The sequence below is a fragment of the Buteo buteo genome, chromosome 6, assembly GCF_964188355.1.
Source record: "Buteo buteo chromosome 6, bButBut1.hap1.1, whole genome shotgun sequence".
Taxonomy (NCBI): Eukaryota; Metazoa; Chordata; class Aves; order Accipitriformes; family Accipitridae; genus Buteo; species Buteo buteo.
In genome coordinates this window covers 9,756,944-9,777,649 of record NC_134176.1, presented here as the reverse complement: position 1 = coordinate 9,777,649, position 20,706 = coordinate 9,756,944, and the positions used below count along the sequence as shown (strand labels likewise).

General features: G+C 37.5%; 1 protein-coding gene across 1 annotated transcript in view; it reads right to left on the bottom strand.

Annotated features, from left to right (window-relative positions):
- NUDT14 (nudix hydrolase 14) overlaps nucleotides 1-20,706 on the bottom strand; it is a 62,007-nt gene that overhangs the window by 7,628 nt on the left and 33,673 nt on the right. Inside the window, exons 3-4 of the mRNA XM_075029676.1 lie at nucleotides 9,482-9,546; nucleotides 4,659-4,893 (exon numbers count right to left, since the gene is read on the bottom strand). Coding sequence (XP_074885777.1) covers nucleotides 4,659-4,893; nucleotides 9,482-9,546 — 300 coding nt within the window. The remainder of the gene's footprint in view (nucleotides 1-4,658; nucleotides 4,894-9,481; nucleotides 9,547-20,706) is intronic.

Sequence of the window (20,706 nt, the reverse complement as noted above, 5' to 3'; positions counted from 1 at the left end):
ATCTACCATCTATGCTATTTTTGACTGAGGCCATACGTATAGTTGACGAGAACTCAACATACCAGTAGGCATCAAAACTTTCAAGAAGCCTCCAAAAATGGATTAGCTGCTGCCAGAATAGAGAATAAACTTTTTGTAATACCAAAACGAGGTTACTTATTGTACGCAAGCACAAAAATAGCAATTTGTGTAGCCCTGATGAGAAGAAGAAACTCACCACACAGGTTGCAAACAATACAGATTTTTGTTTCAGAATGATTCCTGCCTCTATCTACACAGCAAAATGAACCACTTAACATTTAAATTCACCTTCTGGCTGGCATTTTTCTACAGTAGGAACAGATACTTCTGATTCTTCGAAGTGTGATTCCTCTGACCTCCTCCAGTCAAGTCCCTCTTAATATGTTTGTCTTTCTCATTATCTACCCCCAATCCAGCCTCCTTCATTCACCCATGCCATACTGTCCTCCTGCTGCTTGGAACAGCTTGTTCCAAAGACTCTCACTCAACAAGCGTAGGTCCCAACTCCTGCCTTCTTTCCTGTTTTTTCATTGACTCCAAAGCTACTCTGTGGATCATTCAAGGTAAGTAAGGCTGAGATCTGCTTAATGCAGTGCCTGACTTCTACCTGATGAGTATCATGTCACAGGAGCTTTGACACAGCTTAAGAAGGGGGTCCAACAGCTTATTTGTATGTGCTTTTGAAATATCTGGAGCAGTATTGTAGTTAACCTTTTCCAGTTAGCTGAGAAACATAAAAAAAAATTCTCCCCAAAACCACTGCTGCAAGCCCTGATAATAAATGAGAAAAAAAAAAGCTATCTTCAGATTACCTCCAGTCTTTACTGCTTCCACTGCTTGAGAACAGAGCAAAGTTCTGCTTGATTACAGTCTAAGTACTTTCCTCATTTTGTTAAAGAGAATTCTTCTCCACCACAATGAACATACTTTCCCCAAGTCCATCTAGTTCTCAGCCCAAGTTTTTTCTCTCCATTGTTCTTTCATCTCTTCTTCCTCTTTTTCTACTCAAGGGTTTTCTATTCCATTTTTCCCCCCTAGGCTACGTTCCCCCTACGCGTTGTTCATGCCCTCCCCTCTTAATCCATTAGCTGCAGAACTGTATTGACCTGCCTAGCCAAAACCATTTCTCCCTCTAAATTTGATGTATCTTCTGCTTTCCATGTCCTTCTGTCAGGTCTAGCTCAAGTCCTGCTTTTATTCCAGTCAGGCAATTTTCCTCTCATAACCATGATTCCAGAAAGGGGTGTCATTGGGAATAGAAGATCACTTCTTGCTTTCAGACCAAAGGGTATGACGACACAGAAACCCATATTTGTACGAAAGCCTTTTCACCTTGCACACAACTCTGTGCGTTTTTATCTACAAAAAATCTAATAGACTTAACTCAGTAATTATTAATGACAGTTATCTAAATATTTTAACGCAGTTTTATTTGCATCAAGAAAGGAAAAACAGCTAATGTTTGTCAGGAATATACCAAGTGCAGTCAAACAAATATCAGCTGTAATAGAGTAAGAGGTCTTGTGGATCGGGGCAGCAACACAAACGATATAACTTCAGTTCATCAAGGCTTTGAACGCTATCTAATGTGACAGTTTCATTAAGAAGTTAGGAGATCATGATATACTTAGAAATCAAAGAAACTGTGAAATAGGTGAAAAACTAGTATGAGAATGATACTCATGGAATGGATATCACTGTCAAATTGGAAATACAAACGAAATAGGATTCCACTGGGAACCATCCTCCATTCAATATAATTCAATATTTTGTTTTAGAACTTGTATGTTGAAATACAGACTGCAGGTAGCAAAGCTGAGATAGATTATTTATAAGAAGCTAGAGATTAGTATTAGAATTCAAAATCATCCCAACAGCTTGGAGAAATGGTCTGAAAAAATAGGATGCAATTCAGTAAAGGCAAGTTCAAAGCTCTGTGTTCAGGCAGCAATAACGAACAGCACAAATACAGACAGGAGGTGAATGACAGTGTAGTACTGCTGCAGAAAATAGTTTTGAGACAGGGGCCTGTAAGTCAACAACATAATGCCACTGCAAAAAAAGGCAGTCATACTATCGCATATAAACAAAATCATCTGCAAGACTAGGGAAATAATGCTTCCACTCTATCTGACACTGGTAAAGCCACCACAAAAATACTGTGCTCCACTTCGGGCACTATGTTGTTAAGAAATATGCAGAACAGATGGAGAGAAGGCAGAGGATTGAAGAAGGAATGATCAGACATCTAGAAAACATGGTCTAAAGAAAAATCTTAAATCAACTACGACAGTTTTGCATAGGCAAAAATAAAATAAAGGGGAGACATGTTCAAACAAATACATGTAAGGAGCAGAAGTACTTCATGTCCACTGGGAACAGGGTAGTAAGTCTCAGACTTGAAGTACAGAAGGGAAATTTAGGCAAGACAGAAGGAAAAACTTGCTCATGGTACAGATAGTTAAGACACTTCAGATAGAATGCTGAAACCCTCCAAGAGAGGCTGTGAAATGATCAGATTTTAGAGAAAGCACAGATGCACATTCTTCAGAAGTGATTTAAATCCAGCTGAGCCTGATCTTTGGAAGAGGAGCAATCTAGAGGAGATCCTCCCAAATTTCCTTCCAATTCTGTTTTCTAAGGCTTCTTTCTGACCTGATGCACTGGATCAATAAATAATATAGAGCAACTATTACAGAGATCACTGGGATTGCAGGTAACAGTAGAAGCGCATGATATATTGTAATTATTTATGGCATGCATATGCATTAATGTAACGCTTTATGTCAATGCTCTGTATTGACAGTCACAGCAGGAAACAGCAGCATAAACCATTTGGAAAAACCTGTTACACTTAGAAAAGGGCCAGAAATTCTTATGTTTAATATAGCGATTACAGAAAAAATGTCCTTCGCAGACCATAGGGGAACTAATTACTTCCTGTCTTTGCATGAAATCCTCAAGGATCAGACAGATATGCCAGTCTTTGGCTGAAGGAAGAAGAACAGGACACTCCTAGTAGGAAGACCATAACATTTAGAATAAAATTGTAATACGGAGCACAGGAAATCCAACAAAAGAAACTGGAAAATACCATCTTTGAGGCTTCAATCTTTCATAATAATCTAAAAAAGTAAATACTATACAGGTCCTTCTGACTTCAGCATGGATCTCCATGGGCAGAAATCTGTGCCCATGTAGACAAAGCAGGATTGGGAGGTTAATATATTAAGTGGCCTTTGCATGGGTCTCAACAGAGAAAACTCCAATTGTATACTCTCCTCACAAGTCAATGCAATTAAAAAAAAAAAAAGGCAACTGAAAGAACAACCAGGTGTAAGATACAAAGACACTCATCAACCAAAAAATACAGGGTGTTTTAGCCAGGTGTAAATCGTTACTGTTGAGTCAAACTTCTACACTGAAGCTACAAACTTCTACAGCTACAGAAGTTATATTCTACTTTTACTATTTTGTGTTGGTATATGCATATATGTGTATATACATGTATGCATGTATCTGCATGCTATAGTGTGCCAGTGTCACCCAATCTATGGAATTCTATAGACAGCTTTTGCTCATAAATCTAGAAGGCACTTTTTTCTTTCAGTAGAACAAACCCTTAATCTAGTTTCAAGGAGTTGTAAAAGACAGCTCCTGTGATTCACCCCCTCCCCTCAACAGAAGCACTGCTTGTTAATCCAGCAGGAAATAACATTTGCCAGGATTGACAGCTGTGGATTTGTATTCAATTCCCAAATTAAAAACCAATGACAGGGCCTAGTTCAATGGCGATATCAAGCAAAATAAAGAAAGTAAAAAACCTGCTGCTTTCTCTGTAAAATACAAACATAAATACATTTTGGATAACAATACTAAAAGCTGGGAAGGAGATATAATGGGATTAAAGCTGTGTGCAAAATTTCCTCTGAGGATTTTTTGTTTGGTTTTTTTTCCCCTACAACAACTCACATTTTGTATTCTTCCTCTTACATATTAAGTTTTCCTCTTACTCCTCATAATTGTTTTAAAACATGTTAAAATCTGTTTCAGAAACTATCTGAAACCCTGCAAAAAATATAATGTAAAAATTTTCATAGTGAAATCAGCAAAATCTTCACATATAACATTCATTATTGTCAAATTCAAAGAAGGCTTCATTACAACCCAAATGTTATGAAGAGATCTAATGGCACAGGTTCTCAAGCTTCTGCAAAATTGTGTTAATGGTAAATCAGAGTCCATCTTGGGCAGCTTCTATTGTTAATCAGAATAATAAGAATCAGAGATGGAAAACGCCTGACACAGTAAAGATGGGTTGTTTTCTAGTGCTGTTACAAACTCCTCTGAAGGGCCCAATGCAACTTTTCCCTGTTCTAATAGTCTTTGGAATAAATCACAATTGTATCATTCTTACTGGGAATTCAATCCCATAATTATGAGTTTATAATTCCTTAAGTCTCTGTAAATACTCCTCTCACTTGCTGAAAATTACACATTTCATATACTTTCAGATGTCCATGTTCCTCCAACACACTGCTTTAATAAGGGAAAAGGGAACATAAATTTACATTCAAGCCACTTCAGCAATCTGTGAAACAACAAAATGCAAAGTGTTTTAACTTACTGCTATTTACCTGTAAGAAGTGATCCTCCGTAGGTCTGTAACGGGAACACGATAGCCACACTCTTCTAAGACTTCCCCGCATGCAATTTCTTCTAAAGAAAGGTCTGGTTTGTCTACAATGCCAGCACAGAGTTCATAGGTCACTCCTACCACCGCAGGTAAGGGATCCTCTAGACGAGAGCTTTCCTTCTCCTGATTCTGAAACACTTCAGGATGATGCCTTTCTACTTCACACATGTAAACAGCTTAAAAAAAAAAAACAAATCACAAAAGAAACAGGGGGGGGTGAGGAGGGTTGGAGGGTGTTAGGGTGTTTGTTCATTCGTATGAAAGAGAAAGAAAGATGGTGCACAAATTTTGCCTGGAAATTTATAACCATCAGAGTACTTGAGAGTAACAAGGAAATCAGTCGCGTTATCTGTTAAAATTATGACACACTGAAATTGGAATTTGAGAGAACAAAGGTTCTCTTGCCATTTCTGTAAAATTATTCTTTAAGTCTATTTGTGCTTACATCATTTGGAATTAATTCATGCACACCTTAAAATAAATAAAAATTAAAAAAGGAGGCAGTTCATCCAAGAAGTCTAAGTCCCAGAAGCACCATACAGCTTCCATTTGTTGGGCAATGTGGCTATCAGGATTTAATTTAAACTATGCAGTTATCTTGCAGGAAAGTTGGGTTGCACATTATGTACCATGTGCACAACGATGAGTCTTTCAGCCTGTCAACTCAGCTGTTATTTAGAAAGGGTATGAAAAGCATGTATGTTTGTTTGAAAAAAAAAAATCCTCTTTTGAACATATAGTTCCTTGCACAGATTCCTCTGTGGAGTCTGAAAAAGACTTCTTGAATTAATCTACAAACAGCTGCCACTGTAATGCCCTCCTAAAGAAAGTGCAAATGCCAGATTTTAGTCCTTATTTAAGCAAAACCTCTCACTGATGTCAACAGAAATTTTTTCTGAGTGAGAACTGCAGGACTGGATGTTATAAAAGAATCACTACTGACAATTCCAGATCATTTTAACTTTAACTTACAGGTATAATCCCACTTGTTTCTTTGAAATTTCCTCATGTCTATCCCCTCGCTTTTCATGAAAGGTTACCATGAGGTTGTTATAAAACAACCTGAATAAAACTATTTTAAAATTTGAACTTATTTTTATTCCATTAAAATATTCTACATGCATATTTCATATACACGTAACATGGTTTTCAAATGAGCTTATCTTTTACGTCCCATTGTAAATCTTGCAGAACTGGTATATAAAAGAGGTCAAGTTTAGTGGACAACCTTTTGTTCTTCCAGTTACTGGATTTAGTTTATTATTTCTTAAAACTGTGATATACAAGGTCTCTAGAGAAATGTTGTTGCATAAAAGTAAAGTACCACAGCGACTTCTCAAGCACATGGTCTGTGAGGAAGAGTCTACACCCCAGAAACCTGTGCCTAGGCTCCTTCTGCAATGCTTCTTGTGACACCTCAGAAGTGTAGTATAGCAAGATCAGCACTTGAAAGGGACATGTCTAGATCAGTCTATTGTCCAAAACCTAATCTTTCTCCAGAAGCTAAAACTTTCAAAGCTGTTTGTAGCAGGTACATCTAGGCCTTTGAGATTCAAACAGTTAAGGAAAGGAAGCATCAATTCTTATTTGAAAGACATGATTAGGGAACAGTTTTCTTTTTAAAATGCAGCATGAAGGCAGCAAAAAAAATATTCCATGCAGACTTGGAGGGACAGATCCTTGAAGGGTGCCTATTGTCATTATTCCAAAAGCTTCTAAAAGCTATGACAATTATCATAAATGGCAACTACCTCCAAGATCTTTCTGATGAGCCAAATACTCTTCAGGTTTTATTGCCTTTTCAGTACTGACATCCGTATCAGTAAATACAAAAAGGAACAACACATGCATCCTACTAAAGGACTTGGGCATCAAAACAGGATGCAGGTAAGAGTGTAGGGTAGAGAAATGTGATTAAAATAACTCTCTGTTACAAGTCTGTTAAATCCCCGAAACCCATCCTGTCATTCCAGCAGGCACCTGCTGTTCTGCTTCTCCCTCAGCACAACTGGGCTCCACGTAGATCAAAACCTACGTTCCCAGAAGGACCTAATCCAGCAGTCCACTTCAGAGCCAAGACCTGCAATATGCCAACACTTAAAGCCCAGTAACAGGTTTTCTCTGTAGATAAGGAAGAAGCGGTACCAGCCACTTCTGTAAGAGAGTCCGAGTATTAGAGCATTCACCAAGGAGTCAGAGTATGAATTCAGTATCACCAGGCTCGCAAAGGTTCAAACTCAATTCATCTCATAGATAAGCAAAGCCTAGAAAACCAAGCTGCCTGCTAATATCAGGGAACAGAGGAGTCCCCCATACCTCTCCTGAAGGTGCAAAGTTGACTGCACAAGTGATGCGCCAGGGGAGATCAAGGACTGGATGGAAAAGTAGTCCGTGACCTATTGGCTAGGGCACACTTTGGAGGGAAACCTGTGACTCTCCTCTTCCTCATCACAGGTTGTCAGCTTTTCGCAAATGCACAAAGAGTTTGGAGAGCAGAAGTTTGAAGTGAGCTCAGCTCCCAGCACAGTCACCCACCCACTAGTCCCATGTCTGACTGCTCTCTTGTCTTCCGATGGCTTATGCTACTTTGGTCAGAAACTGTCACTTCATCATTACTGGGCAGTCTCCTCCATCATCAGATGGACACATGCAATGAGCAGCAGCACAGGGAGGACTCAAACAACCATCTAGTGCTCATTAAACATCTTGAGTAATTATCCCAGAGCCACTCAGCTATAAGAAGTCTCAGAGTGGAAACTCCAGTAGAATTGACGTGCTTGCCTTCCTTTCTGCAAAGCTGGGACAAAGGGTAGATGGCTCAATCAAAGGCATCAAACAAGATCATAACTGTTGTCTGAGCAGCCTTGTTAGATGACTCTAACAAGTCATAATAACATATTATAACAATAATATTATAATATTATAACAATAATAACATATTATTTTATTGTATTTGAAAACATGTGGTCACCTGACTACCAAAATGAGCATTGCCCAAGACCTTTGCCAATCAGTCACAGGTAAGGAACTACCATGGAAACTACTGAGATATATGTGTAACTTTTTTCTCTCTGCTCCCTCCAAATATGTGATTTGATGATCAAAACGATCTAGGTCCACAGTACACTGAAAAATACGGTCCTGTCTGCCTCGCCCCAGTCGTGTGCTCCTGCCACCCCTCAAGCCAGCACGAACTCTTTCAGCCCAGTCCGTTAAGCTGGTCAAGCCTCAAAATTTTCTGTCTGCAGCCATGTAAGACCTCTGCTGTGCCTGCATCAGGGCTGGTGCTGCCAAAGGCAATGGGGTGGGAATGTACATACAGGGAGGGATGACTGCCTTTACAAGCAGTGCAGACCTCAGTGGGAAAACCTGATCGTGACACCACACCCTATGGAAAGGCGAGCCCATATGTCAACCAGCACATGTGCGGGGGACTTGCCTGGTGAGTGAGTGGCAGCTGTTTGCTCACAAGTAATGAGCTATCGCCTTCCTGGTGGGACCCTGATAGGAGCTAGCAATGAGTAAAGTCTCAGCCTTTAATTTTGCTTTGTGGAACAGGCACCAAGGCAGACCATAACCATGAAATGGAAATATAATCATAGTGACGTGAGTAATGTCAGGGCATGGTTGCGATCACCGAACTGCTACGGGATGTCTGACTGACCCCTGTGCCCAAGGTCAGGTTTCTGAGCAGCTCCAGTCTGTGGAACAGTTTAACTCCAAGAACAGTCCAGTCTTTTGAGGCAGATTTGAGACTTCCATATGGATGATGTAATGAACATGTCACTGTTCAGTACATATACATATATATATATGCACATATATGAAGGCTTCTGCCTAAGGTTGCCTCAAAAAGAGCAACAGCTATATGAGCCATTTTATTCGGCTGGCAAATAAAAGACATTGCATTATTGATAAAACAAATAAACAAACACTTTCTCTTTATAATAGTCAATATAGTGCTTCATGAGAAGTATGCACTGTCAGTATAACAGTGCTGCACAACACTGAACAGCCTGTCAATCACTGTCAGTAAGAAAGGACAGCATGACACCACCCTAGAAAGTTTCCTATAAAGTCTACCATGAACAGTCTTGAAATGGTCTCTTAGCAACAGTCAGTGAAATATCTTGTGATTTTTTTTAATCAACATGCAGAGAATATGCTTTTCATTTTTAACTTCTAGAAAGTAAATATTGCTTTGAATCAAAATAACTGATACAAAAACTCAGAAAAAAAAATAGTATATTAACCTAAATTTATAATAATAACTGGTAAAATGAAGCTGTCCAAATACTGATGAAAAAGCATACAGTCCTGAATTTCCCTCATTTTAAATTCCCAAGTGTACAATGCACAATAACACATTAAAAAAAAAGAAGGAATATTTAAGACAAAAAAAAAGAAGAAATATTGTGCTTCTGCACAGAAGCTGCCTAGTATGTACTAGATAGGTCAAGAAGGAACTTCAAATAAAAGCAATCTATTGCATGATCATTGTAGAGCTGTTTGCAATTTCATCCAAAAGAGGACAATGACTAGCCCAAAAGCAGTATGTAAGGCTACCCTGATCATTCGTTTCATCTGTAATGGAAATTTCCCTGGTTAGAAATTCTGACCAACTGAAAAGGGTGGGCTATCATACAAAGAAACAGAATATAGAACAAAGATTTTATCACCACAGATGCACCAACTTTTAACAGCTAAACCCTTAAAAGCTTGCTTCACTAGAGAGCAAAAGTAAATCTAAAAAAAGAGGATTACCTGGGCGGAACTGCTTCACCACAACAAAGCACTGCCGAGAAGTATTAAAGATCAGGACTGACACACTGAGGAAGAAGATAAAAAACAAAAGATCAATGTTTTATGAAGGATTACTGCAGAACTATTAAACTTACAGCTTGTGAATTTAATTTTAACTACATAAATACATAGAAGATTTATTACTAAAGCCACAATGCAACAAGATCCTTGTCCAAAATCCATCAAGAATGATAGATAATAATAGGTTGTGTTCACAAAGCTCATGAGAATTTATCCAAAATTAAGCCACTTTTGTCTCCTGCCATGCAAAGTAAGCCACCAATCAGTTCCTTCTCCCCAACAGAAAAAAAGAGAAGTCCATCTCTAGGAACATTGCTACTAGATAGCAAAAACAAGAAAAAAAAATCCTTAAAAATGAAAACATTTTCTTCCCTTATATCAGTCCCAGATTAGGGTAGTCTAACTCTTAGGCAAAGACTAGTCTCATTCGGAGCCAGAGACTTCTATATATGCACAGAGCATCTCCCATCTGTGGCTACTTGCTGAGCTTGGGCCTTAGAACAGACACTACCAAAGCCCAATTTTGTCCAAATTTAAACCAGCAGCAGTTTTAAGTGCTACCACATTCAATGGCTTAAAAGTCACACTTTAATCTTTCCCCATTCCCTTTGGTTGTTTGAAATACATGTCATAGGGAAACCTGACTGGCTGAGTATTTGGACATGCTCTGAAAGTGTGGAGTACTGATGTTCTCTGCTCACTTAAATAACTCTCAGATCTTACTAGGTAAAAAAAATGCAGACAAAAGTCTCTCTCCTTAGTTGATAGCCTATTAAACCCTGCAAAAACAAGTGTATATTTTGCTCATTACCATGGTAGCATTCTTTCATTTGTTATGCCTCACCGTATGCAGTTGGAAAGTTAATTCATTATTCTATGAATTCTACAATAGATTAGACTAACAATGGCATATTTACAGAGTTGAGTCAACTTTCAACTTTCCTTGTAAAAGAGCTGTATATTTATTTTCACTATTTGATTTAATAATGAGGTCTCAAGCTGCCAGAGAAACTGTGATTTGATGATTATTAAAAATAATGTTAATGTTTATTATACTAATATATAAAAACCAAAACAGAAGGGAGAAGTCCAGATATTAACATTTATATTCATGGTTGCTATTCTCAAAGACCCGTACTGCATATTGATGGCTTCCTGCCCCAGGAAATGTCATTTGCAGGCAATTTTAAAGCAAAGGTTGTAGCCTTCAGAGAGACTAGAGAAGAATATTCATTCTGTTTACTGGCACGGGCATTCTTTCTGACCTAACACTAGAATATCTGGGAGTTATAGTGTAGTTTGCTATGAGAAATGAAGTTAAACCACAGTCTACAATGTTTTTAAGTTTACTTAAGTATTATTCTTTGATCTCCCCCCCCCCCGCCCTTGCATGACTGTTCCTCTCCCCAAAGTGATACTGTCTGAGGGTAGACATTGCACTAAATAAAAGGCGAAAATGAAATACTGCTACTGAACCTTTTGGGTTTTGTCCATGGGTCTAAGGATCCGCACTGCCTGAAATTGGAGACAACAGCAGTCTAAAGCTGAGGTTAAGGAGAACAGTAGAGACTTCCTGAAGCATATGGTTGCCCTTTAACTTTCTTTACATCCACCACCCTAGGCCCAGTCTTTCACTTGGCTTGCCTTCTTCAGCATGTCTCATTAAATAACTCATACCAACTCATTAAAAATGGCTCAGCTATTAGACATTATTTTTTCCTAAGAGTCAATCACTTGAGATTTTTATGGAACAGATGGGAAAATTAAAAACAATCTGTCAGAATTAAGGAACAAGATCAAATTAAGCTGGAAAGGAGTAGCAGCAAGTTATTACAATTGTCTGCTTCTCACACCATCTTGAGATGAGAGGGTACAGAAATGGCACAAATCTGTAGAATTTTCTATTTAATTACGTCTAATTTTCTAAGAGACTGACAAACAATTTTGAACATAAATTTACATTTTTTAACAAACCACAACACACAAGTTCTAATATTTCTTGTCAGAGTTGGAGAGTCATGGCGGAGAAAGTTCAGAATTACACCTTCTTAGGAAGAATGTGACATTACGAATGCCATTTGGTATTTCTTGTTCCACAGGAAACAATATAACATGAAATATTTCCACAGGTCACTAGGCCTGGAACTTCTGAAAACCCATTTGAAGCTGCATTCAGTACCGTTATTTGAGTATTACAGAAAGTTAGGGCAAGACTGTTCAATTGATCTAAGTCAAAGATCCCCTCAGCCACTGCTTTCCATGGGTTTCCTTATTGCTGCAACGACCCAGATATGTGGGTTCAGCTGTTTGGTCTGGCCTATAAGATAAGGGGAGTATTTATCGTCTGGAGTTTTAAATCATCATACAAAGAATTCACTACAAAATTCTTTCGAGATTACTATTTTTACAGATGATACGGGCTGCCAAAAAGGACTACTACAAAAGCAGAGGTGCGAATACATCTTTCAGTGGTATCCTACCACAGGGTATTACAAACATATTTGATGTTTCAAGGCAATTCCCTTTAAAATGTTACAACCAATCCTATTTTAGAATATTATATATGCATCTATAAACTTTAAAGTGCTCAATAAAGAATAAACATATAGAATAAAAAATTAAAACATTCACAATGACATTTGGGAACATCTCCACAAATAAAGGATACAGAAGATAAACAAGGCCCAAGATGTGCGTTATCAGAGAAAAATCACACAGAACACTAGAAGAGAAAAAAAAAAGCCCAGCCAAATTTCCTTAAAAAGGCAGGAGTCCTAGACAAGAATTTAATCTGAAATGGGCATCAGAGGTCCTAACGTAGCAACAGCCTTCATTTGCCCATGTCCCAAAGAGAAGCACAAGACCACTTTCTTGTTGTTTTTTATGAAGGAAAAGAATACTTGGATATAAAAGGATCATGGTGGATCCAAAGCTTGCCTCCGTAAAAAACAAGCTATAACACATCTGCACAAATGAAACACTGTCTCAGCCAGCCTTTTCATTTTGGGTGGCAGATTATTACTTTTTACCATATTCCACAGTTGTACATCTTTGCTGGCTATTCCTCCAGCAGCTGACACTCAGGGAAATTGCTGGTGTAAAAGGAGAGGTCATTAATGCAAACGCAATGCCACTGAGCCATGGACCTGCCCCTGGGACATAACGAGCACGCAGCACAACTACTGCACGCAGGTATCGCGTCCGGTACCTGCCGCTGCCAGCGGGTTTGCCACCTCTGTAGGCAAGAGGTGCCTGAGAAGAAAACTCTTTGAAACGTGCTGTATGCGTCGTTCCGGAGCTCTAATTTGCTTCTGTAAGACATAGATGACCTTGGACTAATGAAGGAGACTTGGCTCCTCTGCACTGCATCTGTTGGTGGATGCTTTAGGGACTACGACCGAACAGAAAGGCAACGTATTAAGAGATGACACAGGTTTGTACAGCGTCTTCCAGTGCTGGTGAAGACCACAGCCCTGCTCAGCCTTCAGCCCAACCCTGCCTCGGCTTCCCCCTGCAGTAGCTCCTGCTCACTTTATACATACAATAAATCACTACTCTGATTACAGGAGGCTTTTTTCCAAAGAAAGCATGCATGTAAACAGGTAACTGTGCAATAATGTAGGATACTGTTCTTTCCATAAATATAGGAACAATAAGGGTAGCCTTAAAATATTTTAAGAAAGATACATATCTAAAATGTCAGCAAGACATATCTACAAAGACCAGCTAACATGTACTTGAGCTTTTATTGTACTTAAGCTTGCAGTTAAAGTGTGCCTGGTCTTGGTATCTAACACAATGTTTTCTTAAAGGGATTCCAACTATTCAGTCAAGGATCTCACATAGCATTTAACCATTTAAACTTCAAAGAAAACCCTGACTGAAATAGGTAAGTATTAGGATTCTCTAATGGATATTTGGCTTCCCTAAAATGTCTAAGTCAATGTGCAGAAATTACATACAACTGACCCATGGACATCTGCAACACAGGAGTCCAGAATCTTAATTTCTCCTCCACCTTTAAGACTCTCCTTGAAAGAGAAGATATCCACCTGAATACAACCTTTACAGTAGAAAACACATCTTATAAGAGTTTAGAAAGTTGCTCTGTTGTGTGCCATTGGCCTAGAAAACTATTTCCAAATTTTTTCTGTCCCTCAACATAGCACAGCTCTGTATTTATTGAACTCACGGTTACTGATGCTTTATGACATTCCAGCAGAGCAGACATTTATATGGAAATAACACCACAACTTCACACGCTCAAACCTGAGAAAGGAAGGTGGTGTTCCTAGGAGCAATATAAAAAATGCAGTATTTGACCACAGCAGTTATGAGGTAGGGGACAGATGAAAACTGACATCCTGTTAAAATGTGCACACACATATGGTCGGACGGAAAGTTAATTCTTTTGAAATACATCCTAGCAATTAAGATCAGCAAATGAGCTTTGCCAAAGCTACAAGAACATGTACTTCTAGAGCTCAAATACTGAAGGAAGGTTTGGGGGGAGAGGAGGGATTTTTTTGTTATTGTTGTTGTTGTAGGGTGGGGGTTTTTTTTACTTTTTGTTGTTGGCTTTTTTTTAGGTAGAAATGTAATTTCACCTTGTCATCGGTTTGGTAATCTTCTATCTTGACAATTTGCCAGTTGTTGACCTGGGCTACAGTTAATCCACAAGCAACTGCTAACACTTACTAATTGCTTTTCAGGAGACAAACTTTTAAAATCCTTTAATAAATAAAGATTGATTCAGCCTTTCATTATTCTTAGATGTGACCTTAATGAATACTTTACAAATGTGAACTTGCAAAACTAAAAAATAATTTTAAAAAATCGTAGTATAGTAGTAGCAAAGAAAAGGACAAGATTCTCTTGTGTTCTTGTGAATGAAATAAGATTCTCAAGGCTGAAGATGAGGATTTTTAATGATAATCTTGTACTAATACTATAGTATGCTAAGTAATTGATAAGGTAATATGGGCAAAGAAACTGACCTTTCTTTAATCATTGTAAGAGCAACTCAGGATCCCCTCGTGTCTAACATGGGTATGTGTATTGTGATCACACAAACTGTGATCAAAATTGAATAATGGAAGATAAAGCACCTAAAAAATAGACTGACGTTAACATTGAAAGCCAGGGCTTCCAGCCACCTCCACCTCAGCCACTTCCACCAACTTTTAAAGGCTAAAGATTATCTCTAAATTAGTTGAAAGTTCATAATATTGTTTGCGCTGCTTACAAACAATAATCTCAGCTCCACAGTGGAGACTTGAGGAAGTAATATTATTTGATTTTAAAAAAACACAACAAAAAAACAAAACAAAACACTAAAACCCCACAACACCATCAGAGCCTGTGGTAATTCAGTTACCATTCTCAAAGAAGACAATGAAAAAAGAATGGCAGATTTCAAAAAAGAAACACAAAAATGGCATGCAGGAATAAAAGCAAGTAATTGATTTAATCAGTCCCCTTGACTCTGAACAGATATTTGGCATTAAAAATCCCTTTGATACAATCAGAAGAAAATAATCAAATGTAGTATGCAACCACAGAAGTATTTAGAGGTTTATTCATCTCAGCCAGAGAGCATGTGAATATAAACCATACATGTAATATTTTTGCCTATATGGCTCATAAGGGAGAAAATGTCAAGACTTAACAAATTGTACTACAAGAAAAGTTAGTAAGAAAATAAATAAATCATTTAGAAGTCCTATAATTATTTTAGCTTTAAAGTATAAATTTTTCTTCTTGAAGTTTTAAGAATTTGGTTTCTTTGTTCATACAGTGTTGACAAATTGATCTTTTATATTGTTTTCCATGTCAAGACTAGAATACCACCTAGTCTTTTTAAAATACCATGTTTGAGAAACACCCCAGATCAGGATTAAAGCATGTTAGTGAATAAGTGTCCTTTTTCTTGTTCAAATCAGAAGCGACTGCGCTTTCAATTTTAAAGTGATAATCAAAAAACCTAACAATCAAAAGTAATTCTTTGGGAGGATTCATCCTGCAGGAGGGCCTACTTCATCTTAAGTTATTTCAAAATTATTTTCGGTGACCATGAGAAAGAATTGCAGGTAGCCCCTGTGTCACTTTTGTGTTCAAATTAACCATCCATTTCACAGTTGGACACATCCCTGAAAACTTCTAATGTGGTATCTAAAGTGCTGTCGTCTTCCTTTTATCAGAGCAGCACCTAGTATCTTAAGCCAGAGAAAACAGTCCCTTCGTTTTCAGAACAGACATGTAATAAAGCTGTACCCTTTGATTATTCTCCAGTGCAATTCCTTCAGTTTCCCAGAGCTTTAACTATAATGCAGATAGTCCTGAGATTAAATGTGTGTGCTTGCACAATCTTTACTGGTTCATTTAAGTCTTCCTTCAAAGCATTTTACATTTTTCAAAGGCCAACACCAATCCAATTGGCTGCTTAAAATGCAGCCTATTACAAAAGCAAAGCTATAAGCTCCTGACAAAAACATTCAGCCTTTCATACTAATCAGAGATAAAGTGGATTTGGCAAAAGATAATTAGAGACGTCTAGAAGACTTCTGTATTCTGATGAAATTTGAACGCTTTCTCCAATACAACGTAAATATATAATACTAAGTAAAACCAGAATAAAGTGGTGAGACACGTATGCTTAAGAAAATAAACATTACTTTGGAAAAAATCAAAAGGAAGATTGGTTTCAATAAACTCAACTGCAGCAGGAAGTTGTTCGTGACACCATAAAGCAGGAAGCATATGTTTGGTTAATCATCAGTCCGGTGGAAGAATGAATTAAGAAGTGTTTAAAAATCCATATACATGCACTTTTAAAACATAATCTCTATCTACTTGTAAAGCAGTAATTTGTACCCAACTAAACAATATGATGCAGGACAACTCCTTTGGAATAAACAATCCTCCCAGCACCCTGTTTTCATATAACAAAGAAAAAAATAGAAAGTAAATTCAACTGCAAAATAAATGAGACATCAAAGCACGTTGCTCTCAATAACATTCTTTAAGTGTCATATCTTGGCCTGTATCCCAGGATACCCTTGGAAATGACACATTGCATCTCAATGGGATTCCTTCAACAAAATATTTTAATAAATAAATTCAGGTTTTATGCTAACTTATTTGATTAAATAAAGCTTTGTGGGCATTATGTGCAACAGATGTTAGAGTCTGATGGGCTTTTGTTCCAATTTCTAATTATTTGTGAAACTGCCATTTATAAATGCTATCACATAAGACAACCAATAAATAATCCATCTAAAAGGCATAAGTATGACTCCATTCTGAAATGGCAAAAATCAAAGTTTTAAAAGAGTATCAGGTTTCAAGGACAACTCACAAAATAAAAAGCTCGAGTGTTCTGCCCTAGCTAAAGTAAGTGACAAACCAGCAATTTTGTTTCTTACCTACCAAAACCCAAATATGAAGTGAATAACACAATCTTTTGCCAGGTATTAAATGTATAGTCTCACTACCATTAGTGAGAAACACAGACCAAGAAACTGGCAGTTGTTCACATTTTACCTAATTTTCCCATTTCTAGAATAACAATTTCAATAGTTTCCTCTTTTCCAAGAGGTATTTTCAGATAAAATTCTAAAACTACAGGCACGCCAATTATAGAACATTTCCTAGCTTTCCTAAGATTATTTCTACCAATCCCAAATGTAGGCCATGACCATGCTACTGTCTCTAGACCATGTAAAAACCTTTGGCACTCTTCAGACAGAACAGGTTTATTTCAAAACCACCTAGAAGCAGAGCGAAGACTCTTCCTGATTTCAGTGACTGTAAGAGAATAAACATATCCACTTATTTTGCATATTATTGCAAATACTAAAAAATGAAATCCCTAAAGTTGTAAAAACAAGATGCCTCTAATCTGGATACCAGAAACCTGTATTTAGAAATTTATGGCTCACCAGCCAAAACTCTTGTGTAACTCCTTAGTTTTAAGATTTTTTCATGGATTACGTTCTTAAAATTAGGCAAATATTTAGCTTCCTAATGAAGCAATGCCCTCTATAAAGATTTAATTGCCATTTTACCCTATTTCAGTGATACGGCAGAGAAGAACTTATATGCTATACAGTGCTTTCATATCACATACTCAAAAACGTGAAATGAGAATCTGAAAATTTGGCTTTTGATTTTGTGTTTGTCTCTGATAACTTTACAGAAAATACATTTATTTTTGCCTTGTTGCTATGATTTTATTTAGATCGGATCCTAAGGTAACAACATAATAAGACATCTTAAAAGACAGTAAACATGCCTGCAGAATTCCTGGCACATAAGCAGAGGATCTGTCAAGTCTTCACTTAAAAAAAAACCCAAAACGAAAAACAAAAAAACACAAGCATTAAGTGCATTTTATTTGCAAATATCATATGCAAACAAATCATGTAATTACTTGGGTTGAAGGAAACTAATAGGCTACTATGTTTTTTTCCTTCTAATACCAGGAAAAAATATCATTATCCTGATAGCATCCTTGATAGACAGATATCAAGTTTAGACCTGAGTGTTTTCAATGACAGTGATTGCAAAATGTGCCCTCCTAGACTATGTTATTGCCTATTGCTAAAAACAGTTTCTTAGTGTTTAATTTAAAAAATACTTTCCACATGAGACACCATTTTGTCATTGATTACTGATGAAATTAAATTATTCTGGCCTGCTTTATAACATTCCTTTACATTTTTGTGATAAGTAGTAATTTTTCTCTTCAGTTATGTTATCCTTTGCATGAACATGCCCAGCCATCATTACCTTCTCTCAGCTATTATTTCCCTAAACTTCTCATCATTTTTGTTGTTTGTTGAACTACATCCAGTTTATTTTAAATGGTGCATTATCTTCTGCACTATCTTTGAAGATAGTCAGGAAAATTCCACACCACTGACACCCCGGAGGAGACATTACAAAGACATACAAGGTTTACAGCACAACAGCACATCGTTGCACATAAAAGGCACATGCCACCCAAGAAAGATTTTTTTTTTTACCTATAAATATGTTAAAAAGCTGTATTTTACCCATTTTAAAGCTACTGTGATAATTCTTGCACAAAGGAGGCATCTGAGTTAAATTTCATGGTGTCTTATAATACACCAGGACATAAACCAGAAAAATACATACAAGATTAAGTTTCCATAAAGCCCAAACGATCTGGCATATGAAACAGGAGAAGGAATTTAATCCACTCCTATAATGTGGTCAGGGCACATGACTTCCACCCTGTCTCCATAGCTGCCTGCTACAGCCACGGAGCCAGAAGAGCAACCCCGGCTCCTCCAGGCCACCGGCGTGGCTCTGGTGACCATCACCCGGCTGGCTCCGGTGGCCGGGGCCGGGATGCGGCAGGCTCCTGATGCAGCTGGCCAGCAGCAGCATCCCTCCCTACCCCCCGTGCAGGCGCGCTCCCCAACTTCAGCAGCAAGCAGAAGCCCGCACTCGGCCAGGTAACTTCAGAGCACAGGGTGACTGGTTGAGTATATTCACCTTCCCGTTCCGAGATACGTTGATTTTTCACTTGCCTTGAGACCCTCTTTCTGTTTACCCCCAGCGCTGGTGCCTGCAGGAGACAACATGCCGAAGAGCAGATTGCCTTGGTTTCCTTCATCCTGCAAACTCCCTCCTGACGGAAAACTACACTTTTCAGTTGTCTTTGTAATAGATAGAGTAATAAAGCCTCTTTTCTGAGCAAACTATTTAATTAAATTCAGAATTAATTTGTTCTAAATGTGGAATAAATTAATCTCTTTACTTAAGAGAAGCCAATCTTACAAGGCAGGAATATTATTTCCTCGTCTTTTTAGAGAGATAAGAAAAGAGTCTAAGTTTTTTCCATTAAGAATTTTTAAGTCGGGAACTATTACTGAGCCACTGTGACATGTCTTTGTAGGTAAAAACACGGCATAAAAAGGGTACAATGCACATGCAGAGTTGTAAGTTTTTTAGTCCAAATGCCTTTTCCATGTCACATGATATTTTCAGAGTTGAGAGGAACTCATGTAACAAACTTGCATGCAATTCAGTCTCCTCAAATTTGTCTTCCTTTAAATGTAGTATACTTTACAGTGAATTTGTCTTAATTTTAAATAGAGAAGTAGCCATAATTTTGCTTTATATCCATTCACAGTGCAATTGGAAAGCTGTCCTTTTACTTGTCAACTAGCAAAAGGTATGGTTATGTTCCTGTTCTTGAACGTTATTACTCAAAGCACAAAAGCCAGCACATGACTGTACACTGACCTTCATCTGTTCCCAAATTATGTCTTTTAAAAGCCTTGAATCTGTTCAAGGGGAGCTGCTGAAACCTGAAACGAACCTGGTCTATTGCTTTATAAAGTAGATGAATGTAAAACTTAAGTATTACATTTCAGGCTATTACTGTACTAAATATAGCAAAATTAGGATGAGGGAGAATATAACTGGAATGTGAGGCTGGTTTTAGAGAATAATTTTTTGTTACAGGCATTGATGATTACATTGTAATATTTGGTACGTTTCTATTTCTGACAGAAAATCACCATAAATTTGCAGAAGGAAAATGTCCTTCTGATCAAGTCTTTTATTTTTAAAAGCAGTGACCTTATAAAAAAATCAACAATCAATTCTTTTATTTTTAAAAGCAATGACCTTATAAAAAAATCAACAACTCCTTCCCCCCGCAAATCACACCACCACAAATTGCTAACTAGTTCCAATAGATCAAAGTCTAAGAAGCATCTTGAAATACACCTTGCATTTAAATTTTTGTCGCTTGCACTCCACTTGATTTTCAGAAGGATATGTTTAATAATGAGCAAATGTATCAGCTGAGTATTCAGAGGAAAAGTAAACAATTAGAAAAGCAAGCAGTGAATAAAATAACTGCAGAAAGCATTCTTTGCTGTGTGTCACTGCCTAACACAACAGGTCAGAATTATGTAACACTTACAAGCATGACCTCAATAAACTTGCTCAATAATTACAATTGAAAAGAGGTAATGAAGGATTTTTATTTTTCTTCATTCATTTTTAGTAATCTCCACTGTTGTTTCTAATAACATGATAAAACCTTGCAATGAGCTCTGATAATGTTCATCTCCATGTTTCAAAGAAATATTAACTTGAAAGTTACCCCGCAGGACAAGAATGAT